The sequence below is a fragment of the Pleurodeles waltl genome, chromosome 12 (genome assembly GCF_031143425.1).
Source record: "Pleurodeles waltl isolate 20211129_DDA chromosome 12, aPleWal1.hap1.20221129, whole genome shotgun sequence".
NCBI lineage: Eukaryota > Metazoa > Chordata > Amphibia > Caudata > Salamandridae > Pleurodeles > Pleurodeles waltl.
In genome coordinates, this window is record NC_090451.1 from 51,770,082 (window position 1) to 51,785,102 (window position 15,021).

Below are 15,021 nucleotides of genomic sequence, written 5' to 3' on the forward strand. Positions count from 1 at the left end.
AGTGAGTCTACAGTGAAAAGCTAGGAAATTTGTTGCTTCTTAGCCTGAGATCAGAACTCAGTCACCTCTCTTTAAGAAACCTCTTGTAAACTCAACTCTGTAAGTAGGCCTAAAAATGGGCCTCCAGTTTAGGTCAGTCATAGTTACTAGACAATAGATTCCAAAATGTAACAGGGAAAATTTACTTAATGCCCTCTTACATTTTGTGTTTCCAATTAAAATTAATCTTGAAGAAATAAGGTTTGTATAAAAAGCTTTTCACCAGCTTTCTATTTATTACGCATGTTGATTTGAGTCGGTTGAAACGGCATAATTTTAGGTCTGAAATTATGCAAAATGCTGGAATAATTACATGAAATTAGGCATAAATTACACCAACTGCGCTTTAAGTATTTGGAGTGAACACTGAGCACGGGGTCATAACCCCTGACCTCCTGTTCAAAAGTCAGCTGAGATAAAAGCAACAGGACTGGTTTGAGGAGTAAATAAATACCTCCCGCAACACTTTTCTGTTCAAACCTGTTCCTCACAAGACATTTTTGTGCCCAAAGCAATCTTCAGAAGCCAATATATGTGCACAGCTTCATGTGTGCGCAATTTCCAACATTTTGCGACTTGCATAATGCAAAATTGCACAAATTGTGCAAATCACATATCGAACATTTCGCACAGGCCTTGTGTTCATCTAGAACCATGTGGATGGCCTGTGCAATCTCCTGCTGTTGCCAGGCACCTTCTCAGCAGGAGAAATCCAATGTATATAGTGCTGGTGAGCTTTCCTGCTGACCCACTTCTGAACTGTTGTAATTGATGCAAAACCATAAGAGGCGTGACACGTTTGGAAACACTGAAGGACCTAGACCACAAAGTGTACATCAGGAGGTCAGCATTACCATCAAACAACCTTCGTGCATAAATGCACTGCCATCAAAAGGAAACCACATAGGAGCAGGCTTCCTCCACTCACTGCACGGAATCCGGCCCCCCTCCCCCTTAAACACACCTGCCCCTGCTCCTTCAGAAGAGAGCTGCGCTGTTTACTAGTCCAAATGCACTTAATTCCTATGATCCGTCCCTGGACTACTTCTGTAGAAGCTGTAAACTCCACATCAACTCACCTTATCACATTACGCAATGTATGTTTTGGTTGCTTGTGCACCTATGTTACCTGTCACAGTGTAAAGAGTGCTCCTACACAGTTGAGTATGGTTTGCACTATAGAAAACCACAAACAAGCAAAAATAAATAGAAAACAATATACATGCACTTTTTGATGTGTGGATGTGCACTGTGCCTCTCAAACAACTCACCCTCCATTGATGTCAAAGTCCTTGGTATTTACCACAGACACCAGTGGGATAAAAAAAAAAATTCAGCCAGTAAAATTATTAATTTATCATTCATGGAAGTTTGCAATCCCTGTATAAATCCTTGTCTGTAGTTTACTCATTACAGTCAAGTTGTGATGTCCACAGTGACTTGTAATAAGAAAATTACGTAGCTCCCCCACAGTAAGAACTTATTACAGTTGAGTTGGGACACCATAATGCCTGCTGTTCGAGCCAGTGGCCAAGGTGAAAAACACGTTGCAAAGCATAATTACAGTTGTAATTTAATGTGAACTGTCTTTTCATTCTTCTGATCAGTTTTTCTAAGATGAACAGTGATCAGCAGAAACGAGACATTTATGGCAACATGTTTATTGTTTTTATGTTATAAGCCGTTACGGGAAATAAAGAATCTCAATGCATGTTTCTACACATTCCTAGAGAAAAAACTATTTTTAATTTGACTTACAGTAAACTTTTTCTAAAATCACTGCTCTCTGAAGAGTTTAAATCATACCATAGTCTCTGTTTTTGTTTTTCATGTCTACAAGCATAATATATATTACATATGCAGGAGCAAGACCCTCAAGCGTTGAGTGGTTTGTGGGAAGAGTGATGCCGTGATTGTGCATTATAAGGCAGTGGTTCCCAACCTGGGATCCGGGGACCCTAAGGGGTCCGCAAAGCCTCCTTAGGTGGTCCGTGACTGCTTAGAAAATTAAACAATATTAAAAGATTAGGTCCTCAGCTTTCAGTAATGACAGTGGGGGATCCACGGACGCCAATAATGATTCAGTGGGGGTCCCCGGGTTCCAGTAATGATAAAGTGGGGGTCCACAGAAGTCAAAAGGTTGCGAACAGCTGATATAAGGAGTTCATTACCCTTTTGTGTACGTTCAAAGGATATTACAAGACCCCTTGGAGTTTCACGGCTTTTTAGGGAACTTAGCATTTTGTCTCATTTGTCTACTTGGTGGGAAGTTCTCCATCACTTGCAATATCCTTCTAATGTACCTGATGGGGCCTTCTATCCCTTACACAAAGCCATGAGGTGACAAACTAGGCCGCCTCTGGTGCGCATTGTGGTCTCAGAGTGGGGACCAGAAAGGCTGGTAGGCCTGAAGAAGTTCATCTCTCGGCTTACGAAGACCATGTGTGCTTCTTGCCGAAGGTCCTTAGAATGTTGTCCCGCCCACTTGCTATTATCTGAACTGATGCAAGGTGGTTATCTGAACAATCAAACGGAGCAGAGACAAATGTGTACTTGGTACATAAAGGAATTTGGTAAAGAAATTGCATTTTAAGAACCCATCTGTCCTACCTCCGAGGTGAGGAAAGACATAGTCCGACTCCTCCTCATTTTTAAGCTGTTTCGCAATAGCTCAGTTCCTCTTCCTGCAATAAAAAAAATGAAAATAAATACATTTGCTACTTAAACCACCGCAGCCACTACCAGTGACAATGTTCCACACAATATATTAACATGTTTATACGTTCACCTTTAGCAAGTTAGGAGGTAAGAATTTACACTCAGAAATAAGTTTAGTTGGAATCATGCTACAGAGGCTCACTGCACCAGCACTGGTCTGTTTACTAATCCGTTGCATTCTGGGAGCTGTAGTTCGGTTCAATGCAAGTAAGAAGGCTAACATTGTGAGGTTCTAATGTTTTTAAAAAGCACAGCCTGGAAACTCTGAGTCCCTGTGAAATGGGGTGTGAGTGCACATGTGAAGGGTTGCATATATGTTAAGTTGCTTTGCTCCCCGAGAAAATGCGAGCCTCTGTACATTTATCGTACAATGATAAGCCGATTCATCACAGCCGAGGACGAGGAGACCAGAACATCTAGAAGCCTTCCCCAAAGGGAGAGCTGAGAGGGACATCCCGCCACACGCCCTCCCGAAGGCAAGTCCATCTACACAAAAAGGTGTGGGGGGGAGTGGTTCGGTTGGGTGATTCTATTTGAGACAAACCAATGGGTCGCCGAGCCCGTGCTGTCAAAAGATGAGGAACATTTACTCCAAGGCCACCCCCGCTAAGGATAACTCCGTGATCTCTTATGACATCTCTCTGTGCAGGAAAGAGAAACAAAAGTGTATCCGGACCAGAAAATTGATCAACATCATAAAACTGTGAGCCCTAATTATTAAGTAAACATATTATAGGAAAGCCAGGGTTCTCCACTTCCTGCAAAGTTGCAACAATCTCGCAATATATAACAACTGGAGCAAACTCTGGTTGAACCATTCACTCATTGGCAAACAGAAAATGGTGCAAAGGAGCATTTACTCAATTTTTGCACCAGCGCAAAGCGTGCGTCATCCGTCCGACGGCCTGTTACACTGTCATCTCCATTAAAGCACATTGAAACCATACTGGGGAGCTACTGGTTCTCTTTATGGGGTGTGGATCAAATAGAAATAATGCGTTTTTTGTCAACCTGGAACACTTCTAGGTGCACATTAAAGAGGTAAGATAGCTGAAAGGGTTAATGCGCATGCTGTGTTCAAAACTATCCTAAATTCAAATCAAAAGCTCGAATTCTACTTGAGGCTGACACTCGTCATCTCCCAAGGATTAATGATACAATTACTATGAAGTCGTGTAACAGACCTGCCAACTTCACAGGGTGCCACTATGTGCCACGTGATTTCGGCTCCTTTCCCAAGGTCACGCGGTGAGCAGCAGGTCAGGGAACACGCGCCGGACATCACTGCACGGAGTGGCCTTTGGAGGCTGTAGGCAGACAGTGTAAATTAAGGGGCGTGAAAAACACACCAGGATTTTGTCGACAGCCTCTGCAACCCTTTGCTTTGTTTTTGTGTTTTTGTTTTTTGAAGGGGGCGTGGGACTGGCGGGGAGAAGAGTGCTCCTTAGGTAGTTCTGTGCACGAGCCCCGCTCGTCTTTTTCTGCAACAGTCTCTGAAACCAATCTACAGCCTCCACAGCTGACCTTCTACACTAAATTGGTTCAATAATAAATTCTATTTACAGGGACAGTTTGAATGACCCTTGTTCAGCTCTTTTGAAAATCACTTCCCTGCAGACATGTGAGTTTACCAGAAGGTGGCGCTATGTGATGGGGTTTTGTATTGCTCATTTCTGGTCCATGTTGTCAGCCATTCATAAACTGAGAAATCAATGAAAGTGTTTAATATGCAAATAACTTTCTTAGTAGAACAATTTACCTTATGCCTACACATTTTTCCAAACTGTGTTTGAAAAGAATGCTTGTGCAAAGTTCTGGTTGGATTAGTCTATGGTAGACAATTTAATATTTTCTTTTCCAGTGGAATCTGTATTCATGCTTCCAGACTCTGAAACCAGACTGAAATGAAAGGCCTACAGGAGGGTCCTCGTCACCTACCTCTCTGTAGATTAAGAAACGAACAGATGTTCTGTCCATGATTACATAGGGTGCTGGAACAGAAGGTACATCCTGCCCAGCCCCCTTCCTTCGCGACCCTTGTCGCTGTACAGTGTCCAGCTGAAGACACGTCTAAGTTTTGAAAGTTTTATTGCCGCAAATAGCTGGGCTTAGACCTCAGGTTGTGCTTGAGGGCATCTACAGCGCCTCGATACCCCCACCGGTGACAAGAAGCGCTCTACAAATCCTCCTTACATCATATTCCACAATCCAGGTCCTTCTACTGCTCGGAGCCTGCTTCTGTTTCATCCTCCGGTAGGTTTGTTGGTTGATGAGCTGTGCTGCCCCCAGGGGTGCAGCTTCATGAGGGTGTTTGAGGTGTGACAGCCCCTCCACCCAAATAAATGCATCCTTGGCTTGGAAGTTGGGTCTGAGAGTCGTGAGCTGGGTCCGTGATGTCTGTGCTGATTTGTCTCTCGTTGTACACCAAGAATGAAAGATAAAACAGTGAACTTTGATGTAAAACAGGTGAGAGAATCAGAGGTACACACCTGGTGGCTGAATTTCAAAATGTGAAACCAGATAACTTGCTACCAATCCCAGCGTCTCTGCTCGTCCAAGTTGTGTGACCCCAGGCACACATCTTAGTTCACAGAGCCTCTCTTTTCTTCATTATCACACGTATGTAGGATGTGGGCTTTATGAGCACATCTTATGTTTGATTTAATAAACCATAACGTTGTTCACTTATAATAAGAATCCGGGACACTTCTAGGATTTACTGACTTTCCTCTAAGTTCACCAGTGGCAGTGTTTTTATGCGGGAGCCCTTGATGTTTCTAGTTTCATGTTTAAAACCCACTTTTCGTAAATGTCTGCCTATGCAGTGATATAATCGGATGCACTACGGTGAAATGCTTGTGTGTTAAAGAAATACACTTTTTTGAATTCTGAAGAAACTGGATCATATTTTAACATTATATCTGGTGCAGGATTTACATGTCAAACGTTTTCATTGCTTGGCTCGTGCATGGACTCTTGGAGCCAAGCCTGACCCTTAGCTCGGCTCCGGCTTGGCTTGCCGGCACAACACCCTCTATTTATAACCTAGGCCCAGTACATGGGGCCATCAGTCACTTGATAAAATGATCTGTAAAACGCTGAAGACTGGAAACTTGGAGCCCTGCCTACCTGCACGAGTTGACAAGTCTTCTGTTAAGGCTTCTCGTAGAAGAGTGAATGTGGTGAAAATACTTTTAAAGTGAGTGATCCAAGGTCAGGGACTCCAGGCCATTGTGTTGTACATGACTGTACGGATCTGTTCCCAGGAAGAACCACCAGGCTCAGGTGGGAGGGGCAGGGGCGTAGCTTTAGAGGGGTGACACCCCCACCCACCCGAATGCATTCTTGGCTCGGTTGTAGGGTTTTAGGGACATGCTATGTCGTTGTCAGTTTTACTTGTGCTTTTCATTTCGCTAAGAACTTTTTAACTTGTTCATTTTTTGGAATGGAAACTTAAAAGTGTATAGCGGTTGGTTTGCCACAAGAATAGTAAATCTGCACCCACAGAAGTACTACTTCGTGCAAATGTACTATTTTTTTTAATTCACAACCATTGATAGTAGTATGTTTGGAAAGTTGCACCAATCTCAGTTCCAAGGTTTACTGCTGGCAATCAAACAGGGTGATTGGATGGGATGAATGCTTGAAAGTAGCCAAGCCAGTGGCAAGCGCTCTGGGTGCATTCCAACCCTTTTTCGTCATCCACTGTGCCACTCTAGACAGAGGCCCACCTAATGCACATCAGTACTGACCCTGCTCACCTTTCTCTTGGGTAAGAGTTTGCACATCTTCTCGCTATGTCTGTATGTGGAGAGCATGGAGGGAAGGCTCGCTTAGACTCCTCATTCGAACAGTCCATCCCAAACCTTGAACATCGCACCCCTCCATGCTGCACCCCTTTTTTAGTTGGTAAACTCAAGATTCACATCATATGGAATCACAATTAGCGAAGGCCCAGGCTGACACATAATCGAGGTCTCGTTGCCGTACATTATGCTGCCACTTTCTGCAGGTTTCCTTGTCCTCACTGTATGGATGGGCAAATGACCTTGAATTTAACCTTGACTTATACTGGACGCCAACAGACTGCTTCCAGTGCACGGTTGCTGAGCTGCGCTTGCTAAGATTTACAAATGATTTGATGGACTAGTCCTGCATCCTTTGTAGCCTGGTAACGAGGTTTCTGGGGAAAGCACCTGAGATTATTATGTATACTATTGAAGTGATGGAGGGTTTTGGAATAGATTGTCCCACAACTCAAACTTTACCATTTTTTTAAAACTCTGGATGGCAATGTAAGATTACTCCAAAGCTAGAATCAAACTAGTACATTTGATACAATCCTAGCAGAAACTGTCTAATGTGCCTTAAATTTACAAACATAAATAACAATTTAGGAGAAAGTTCTAAATCTGGAAGCTGTGCCCAAAGTATCGGATAAGAACATGGAACTAAACGGTTATTTGGCCTGCCTATTTTATTGGGGTTCCTTTGGCATGCTTGCCTTCTTTTTAAAGCCACTTTACACCCCCTATGTGCCTGAAAGATTTTAACAGAATCTTCACTTGTTCATTGCTTGGGTTCTCAGTGCAGCTGTGCAGATCCACAAAACTACAGTCACACTTATCTAAGCAGGAGGATTTGTCTCCTCTCGTGTGTGGTGCTCTTGGTTCCCACTTGAATCTACATGGACGTTGCAGGCCGGTCGGATGTGCATCCTGGGTCGCCTACAAGGTTCACGTCGGCTGCTTTAGCATCCATTGGATCCCGCGAGTCACACAGCATGTTGACGTTGGTACCCACACGGACCTCGATCCCCCATGACTATGGAAGAGGATCCCACTCAATGGGTCTTAGAAAGCATATCCAGAAAAATGTGATTTACTTCAATACCATCTCTAACAAAGCAGTAGCAGTGAAATACCATCGGAAAAGCTCTCACAGCTTTTAAGAGCGTCAGTTGACAGGGACTCAAAAACGAAATTGACATCTCTTTGTCACTGTTTGCATTGTATCTTCTTTTTCTTCAACCCTCTCGTTGTTTATCCCACATTCCCTACAACTCACTGGTTCTTTCCAGCTACATTTTTGCTGATTAATCACACAAACAATTGTAGGTCAAAATATCAGGTAAGCATTTTGTGGGGATCAAAATATTGAGGCCTAATATCCAGTGCTTTAAATGGAAAAATAGAAGTGCAGGTACTCTGTACCAGAGTACCTGCTTGTTTCTGAGAAGTGCCGGTACTCTCCGTATTACGTTTTTCTTGAGATGTGCCGGTACTCTCCCTCTCAAAATAAAAAAGGGCTGGTACTCAGTACCGGAGAGTACCGGCCCATTTAAAGCACTGCTAATATCAATATCCATGGCAACGCCTGCAACCCTGCAGCCATCACACCCTCAATCAATCAATCAATCACAATATTTATAAAGCGCGCTACGTACCCGTTAGGGTTTCAAGGCGCTGAGGGGGGTGTGGGGGGGGTGCTATTGGTCGAAGAGCCAGGTCTTGAGGAGTCTCCTGAAGGTGAGAAGGTCCTGGGTCTGGCGCAGAGGGGTCGGGATGGAGTTCCAGGTCTTGGCGGCGAGGTAGGAGAAGGATCTGCCGCCGGAAGTCTTTCGTTGGAAGCGGGGAACGATGGCGAGGTTGGCAGAGCGGAGTTGGCGGGTGGGGACGTAGAAGTTAAGTCTGTTGTTCAGGTAGGTGGGTCCGGCGTTGTGGAGTGCCTTGTGAGCGTGAGTGAGGAGCTTAAAGGTGATCCTCTTGTCCACGGGGAGCCAGTGGAGGTCCTTCAGGTGGTGGGAGATGTGGCATCGGCGGGGTACGTCGAGGACCATGCGGGCGGAGGCGTTTTGGATGCGTTGGAGTCGTTGGATGTCTTTTGCTGGGATGCCTGTGTAGAGTGCGTTGCCGTAGTCAAGTCTACTGCTGACGAGGCCCTGCCTCAAAATACTGCAAAGGACCACGAGAGGTTGTGCCATCCGAAGCCTTAGAGTAATCATCTTTGACACAAAGCAGTGGCATGTTGTTGCCAGTGCTTAATTTGTAAAAATGTATGTGCCAGGGCCCTTTTCCGGAGCCCACTGCAGCTTGCATCACCCATTGCGCCCGCCAGCGCTGCCAATGACAGATCCAACACAGCTACTAACCATCGCACTCGAACAAGTGTACAATTCGGATTATTCCAGGACACTCAAAGCTGTCAGAATGGTGTGGGTGGCAGGTTTTATTTATTTTTAATGTATATTGAATTATTAAAGAATGCCGTTGTCCTCATCTCAAAATTAGACAAACAGTGCCACCATGTGGTGAACTGTCATTAATGCTGGTGTTCAGAATTAAGTGCTGGTGCTGAGCACTGGAAACCACCGGCTCAAATTAAGCACTGGTTTAGGTAGAATTGTCTCTCTCATGTCTGAATTCGGTATTATCATTCACATAAATAAATCAATTTACAACATACCTTTCCAAAGTGGAAGGCGGGCCTGGATTGATCTGGGGGGTCTACCAGGCACTTGCTGAGCAGAGTGCTGTGTTTTTAGGGATAAAAACAGGGTGGGAGTGAGTCACTCAGTGAGGGGCCATCTGTAACATTTTTTGTCACTCAAGTCGTGTGTGGAAGTAGGTGTCAAAGTTGGTGGGGGGTCCAAAAAATCCTCAAAGTCCCCCTCCCCCGAGAAAGATCACTCAGTGGATATCTTTACACCTCAGGGACGCCAGGCTGTATAGCGCATTGACGATCAGTTACTTGATTGTGTTTTTATAAGGGACAGGTGATCATTACTACAATGCTTAAATTGCTTAATACATTTAGAGCTGCACATTTTAAAGTATAATCGTGAAAACATATATTTGTCATTTTAGAGGATGCCTGGTATTTTTTATTTACATGAGGGACGGGTGTGGTGTTGTGTTTAAAGACAAATACTTGACAACAAAGAGACTTTACCAGCTCTGATCTTGCTACATTTTCAGAAACAGTTATTTAGTTGTTATAACTGGTTGTGGTACCGATCGGAACAGGCCAAGGGCCTTAGTGCACTGAGCATATTAGCTTTCCCTTAATTGGAACACTCACTGAAAACAATGTCACTTTTAAGCTTTTTTGCAGCCATTCGTCATCAGTATTTACTGGCGCTCTATGACTGCTTCCTTAGCTCGCCCTCAGGAAAGGCCGGCCCGGGGTGCCAAGCCCCCACAATATTCAACACTGCTTACTCGTGTAGTGTACACTCACACAACCCTAAGAGAAGCCACAGAAATCCTTTTTATTGTAATACTGAAGACCGAAGAAGTTTTGGTGTCTAAAGTCTTGCCAGAAGTTACTAGGAGGCTTGGGGTCAAAGGTGATGTGGAGCACTCCCCCCCACCCCTAAGCATTAAAACAAGTCCTTCACGAAAAGAAAAATATTGCATCTGGTGCCATCTAGAAGTCCGGCCAAGTAAGCGGCCTCATTGGTAATGAACACGGGCTCTTGCCTGCAATTAAAATATATAAATGATGGGGAATAATGAGAAGGGGTGGGTCTGAAAATGGGTGCAATCTCCCCAAATAACTGGTGGTAAGCTATGGCTCATTTTATAGACCAGTCTGTAAACGTTTACAATAAATCTTCCTGGGAGGGACCGCTCTAGCGTTGGGGAGGTTAGGTTCCCATATTCATGTAAATGCAGTGCTTAATTTGTGTTTGTTGTTTCCGGTGGGAAGCACCAGCACTTATTTTTGAGTGCCGGCGCTTAATTCTCTGCCTCAAGCATTTATTGCGAGCAAAAGACATATATGGGAAAGATGGAGGAGGAGAAAAACGAAAAAACGTCACAATGGGAGAAAGCAGAACGACCTCAGTATTCTGTGCTGTCACATTTAATTGCAGCAGCCGTGTGTTTAAGAGGAGGCCTTGGGGCAATTTTTTATTTACAAATTAAGCACTGTATAAATGTGGAAAATTCTGGGTATGGACCTGTGGAGGGAACACACATCTTTCCAATTTCTCCGACATTTCTTGTTTCTAAATGTCTGCCAACTAACAATAATGTTTAGACCCAGAACATGTTAAAATGCGATTTTAAGACACAACTGACAAAATCTATGCCCTGGTGCCTCCTTAACCGTTAATACTAGCCTGAAAAAGTACAAGTAACAGTACTGAACATACTCAAGGTCTGATTTAGAGATCAACTGATGTCCTCGCCGCCCTTTTTAAAAAAGCACATAAATATATGCAAAATATGTACACACTAACTTCTGCTGTGACATGCACCCATTTGTGGCATTCTGCCAACCTCTAAATCAGGCCCTTAGTTTTTGAGTGTAAACCTTATGATACCATAGCTCACTTTCTGTCGCACTAACACACGCATGCACGTATGCACACCCCTCCCCCCACCCCCCTATAATTAGCAGGACCGGCCATTGACTGTAATAAAATGCGTATTTACTATTCTAACTCCACGGGCGCCTTGATAGTAGGGAAGGTTATGAAGCGGACCGAGGCCAATATAACTGCACTTTTAGATTTTTGATGCACTTGCTTGAAACTATCTAAACACAGTACGGGGACCGGTCCTCCTAACGCACAGATCCTCACAAGGATAGTGTCTGTCTGGACCTGACAGTGTTTACCTACGCTGTGAAGACTGAACCGGGCCTCACAGTCTGGGCTATACATGCCCACGCACACGCACACACACACACACACACCCGTAACACAGTGTAGACCCTCGCCGCCACGCCACGCCAGCCTCTTCCTCACTCAGTCTTCCTGCTACAACAAATATTTTTCCTATGGATCTGATGTGATCTTGGCCAATGTAGAAACTGAAGTGTAGCGTAAAGTCTGGAGACAGGAGTAGATTTCATTACACAACAGTTGTTCACGTAGTCCAGTATACTGTGCCCTGCCTCCAACCCCAACAACCCTCCCTCTCCACCTGCTTCCTTTTAAAGACCATGATCCCGCAGCACGCGCATCCTTGCCAAACTCCACCAATAAGGTTCCAATAGGTCCTTTTAAGATGAGCTTTGCAGCGGCCTACTTTCGAGACACGAGCTCTAGGGGTCCCACAATGACGTCACTTTCCTCCCCAAAACTAGAAACATATACATATACTGCATCTTTGTTTTATTTTTCTGCTTGTGTGTGTTGTTGCTGGAATCACAAAGTTAAAAACATACAAAGCAGAGCAGTTAATGTTTGACTTATAAGGCTGATGTTGAGGTGGCTTGGAGATTCTTGGGGCAGCTCGCCTGTAAGTCAGGCTTGGTTCCTGGGTTTTTTGCCACATGGAATGCGCAGAATGTAATTGTAAACAAAAGTTAAAGGCCAATGGGTGTTCCATAAGGCTCTAGACACTGGTAAGAAAGGTTTCCTGTGAAAAGTGCACTTTGTTAAGTAAATTAACCCCTTCATAGCACCTTGAGCAATATCACGAGTACACCCTAACTAGCCTCTAATGGCTGCATTTGCGGTGCTACTTCAAGTTTCTGTAGCTGTGTTCTAGCTTCCGTGAAACACGTTTCACCAGGTTACGCACTGTTCACTTTTAAAAGTGATACTTAAATAAACAGATGGATTGTTGCTACAAAAGTCAGTGTAATGTGCAGTATGTCAAGCAATGCACTCCCATCCCCCCACCCAAACAAAAAAATCTCCCAAATCATTTTTTAACTGGAAATATAATCTGCAGTTACACAAAACTAACACATGTTCACAACTTGTGAAAGTTACACAGCTCTTCACTTCGAATACATCCACTTTAAATTGATTTTTAATCTACACAGCTGTAGATTGAACCCGTTTAATTCAGCTCTAGATCCTTCACTGGGATCCACTCGTAGCCAATCTAAATCCCAAACTAGTACTATCATCTGTCACTTACAGTGCTTAGACTCAGCAGAGGTGCGGCTTTAAGCACTATGTATAGAACAAATTGATGTAATCATCTCATGGTTCTTCAGAACAAGAAAGGCTCTAGATCACAATTTAAAATAAATGACGATCACCTTGGTATACTTACTACACCGTAGCTAGGTGTCATCCGCGTGCCCATTCATGTGCCCATCTAATGTCCACCTCTTGGCACCCGGAGGACCAGGGTGAATAAGGAGGCGCTTAGACCGTCTCTTTGACTTTGGGTTTGTTCCTCCTGACTCCCAGCATAGTGGCTGCTTCATGGCTTCAGTGCGCTACAGCTGTAGTGTCGTACCCTTCCATGGGACCTGCCGATGTGGATTCCGCATTGTGCTAAGTTCACAAAAAGCAAGCACAGCTGCCCTGCCACCATCAGCTTCACTCTGAAGGAGTTCCAACGTGATGCCTTCCCAGGTACCCAGATGCCCGCCCACCGGCGTTGCTCGGCAACTCCCGGTGACTAGCACGAGGTAGATCCCACTTGGAGATATTGACTTTCTGAAATCAGGTAAAATGACTCTGGACTGGTGTCAGTACCTGTTAGGAAGACAAACATTGCAACAAAGGACCTTCTGAGAGGCTCTGTGACACTGACAAGTGATGCAAGGGGCCCCATTCTCCAAAAAAAGTCAGAAATGCACTCCCACTGGTGTCCTCCTCCACTTGCAGGACTGTTTTGAAATTCACAAGGTTTCCTAGAAGGAGTCTTAAGCAGTTGTGACGGTTACAGTATTCCAGTTGCCCGGGAACACTCCTAAGAACCTTTTGCGCATTCCATTTGTGCAGAAGGAAATATTTGAGGTGCGTCAAATGCACTTGTTAACATTGTATGGCTTTGTCGCATAGGGGACAAACATTTTCACTGTGGAGGAGTCCCTTCCCCAACAGCCCGCAACATTTTGGGGTGTCCCCTGGCATTCCACCCTGACAAATGTTCCTCATAATGTTACACCGCACTGATGTAATACTACATTACAAGTGTAAGTTCAGATTTAGAGTCTGGTAAATGGCTTACTTCATCACAAACGTGTTGAATATCCCGTATGCCTTACTATAAGTGCCGTAGGATATAATGCACTTGCAGCAAGGTGGAAGTGAGTTCTGCACATTTGTGTAGGAGGAACCCTTCCACCAAACTCTGACTCAGGCCCCAAGTATCTCACCTCATGTTATGAAGTAACAGAAGTGAAGCACTCTACAAAAACTCTAAGCAATCCAGATTACTTACTAAAAGCAAAAGACAAACATCACTGACTATGAGGAATAGAAGCCATTCATGTGAATGCCGACAGGCAGTAATTATGCCGACATACAATCGAAATTTGTATTCACCAGGGATTCAGTTCTTTCCATTGGTTTCTGGTGGTGGGGACCGGCACTCGTGGGGAAATTAGCTTATTTTTCATCATCAGACTTTGACCTAGAGAGGGAGAGAGAGAAAGGCAGAGAAGAAGAGAAGAAAGAAGAAGAGAGAAGGACAAGGAGAAAGATAGGAAAACAGCGGCAAAAGAGAAAGAAAGGAGTCTTAGTATTCATGAGATACAGAGACAGGAAGTGTCTGTGGTGGAAGAAAGAGGTATGAGATGGAATCAAGACCAGGCAGCCTCGGTATTCATGAGATAAAAAGACAGGAAGTGTGGGGGTGGAGGAAGAAAGAGACAAGAGGTGGAATCAAGACCAGGCAGCCTCGGTATTCATGAGATAAAGAGACAGGAAGTGTAGGGAGGTGGAAGAAAGAGGCATGAGGTGGAATCAAGACCAGGCAGCCTCGGTATTCATGAGATAAAGAGACGAGAAGTGTAATGGGTGGAAGAGGCACGAGGTGGCAGCTTCGGTGTTCATGAGATAAAGAGACAGGAAGTGTCAGTGGTGGAAGCAAAAGGTATGATATAGAATCAAGAATATGCAGCTTTGCAGCCCCAGCATTCGGCAGGACCAGCTAGGGCTCCTAAGGAAAAAGTTGGGCACCTGCTCTTATATTGTCTTCCAAATGAAGAATTTTCTTTCCTTATCCTGACTTTTTTTCCTTATCCCCCGCACTGAGCCTCCTCCCCATACACACTGCATCAGACATTGCAGGGCGGCTGGAGGATGCATCTATCAGTTGGTAAGAGTGTCACCTACAACAATTTGCAAAATAAAACATAGCACTTGAACATGACCACAACTCCTAACCAAATGGCTTCAGTGGCATTCTAAAAACTGATGCTTGTTGTGAACTTCATGGATGAGGGCAGTAGTTCTATAAGTACTTCTGTATGCCCCTCCCCCCACAACCTCCAATCAGGAGGGCCCTGCATATGGCGACTACACCGGACCAGGAGCGCCTCATTGGGGGACATGGGGGCGCA

The 15,021-nt window shown here is 44.5% G+C and overlaps 1 protein-coding gene across 2 annotated transcripts in view; it reads right to left on the bottom strand.

The window, feature by feature from the left end:
* Positions 1-15,021, bottom strand: part of PDE4C (phosphodiesterase 4C) — an 837,713-nt gene that overhangs the window by 728,489 nt on the left and 94,203 nt on the right. For both annotated transcript variants that reach the window (XM_069216588.1, XM_069216587.1), the window contains exon 2: positions 2,650-2,723. In XM_069216588.1, coding sequence (XP_069072689.1) covers positions 2,650-2,688 — 39 coding nt within the window. In that variant the 5' untranslated portion in view covers positions 2,689-2,723. The remainder of the gene's footprint in view (positions 1-2,649; positions 2,724-15,021) is intronic.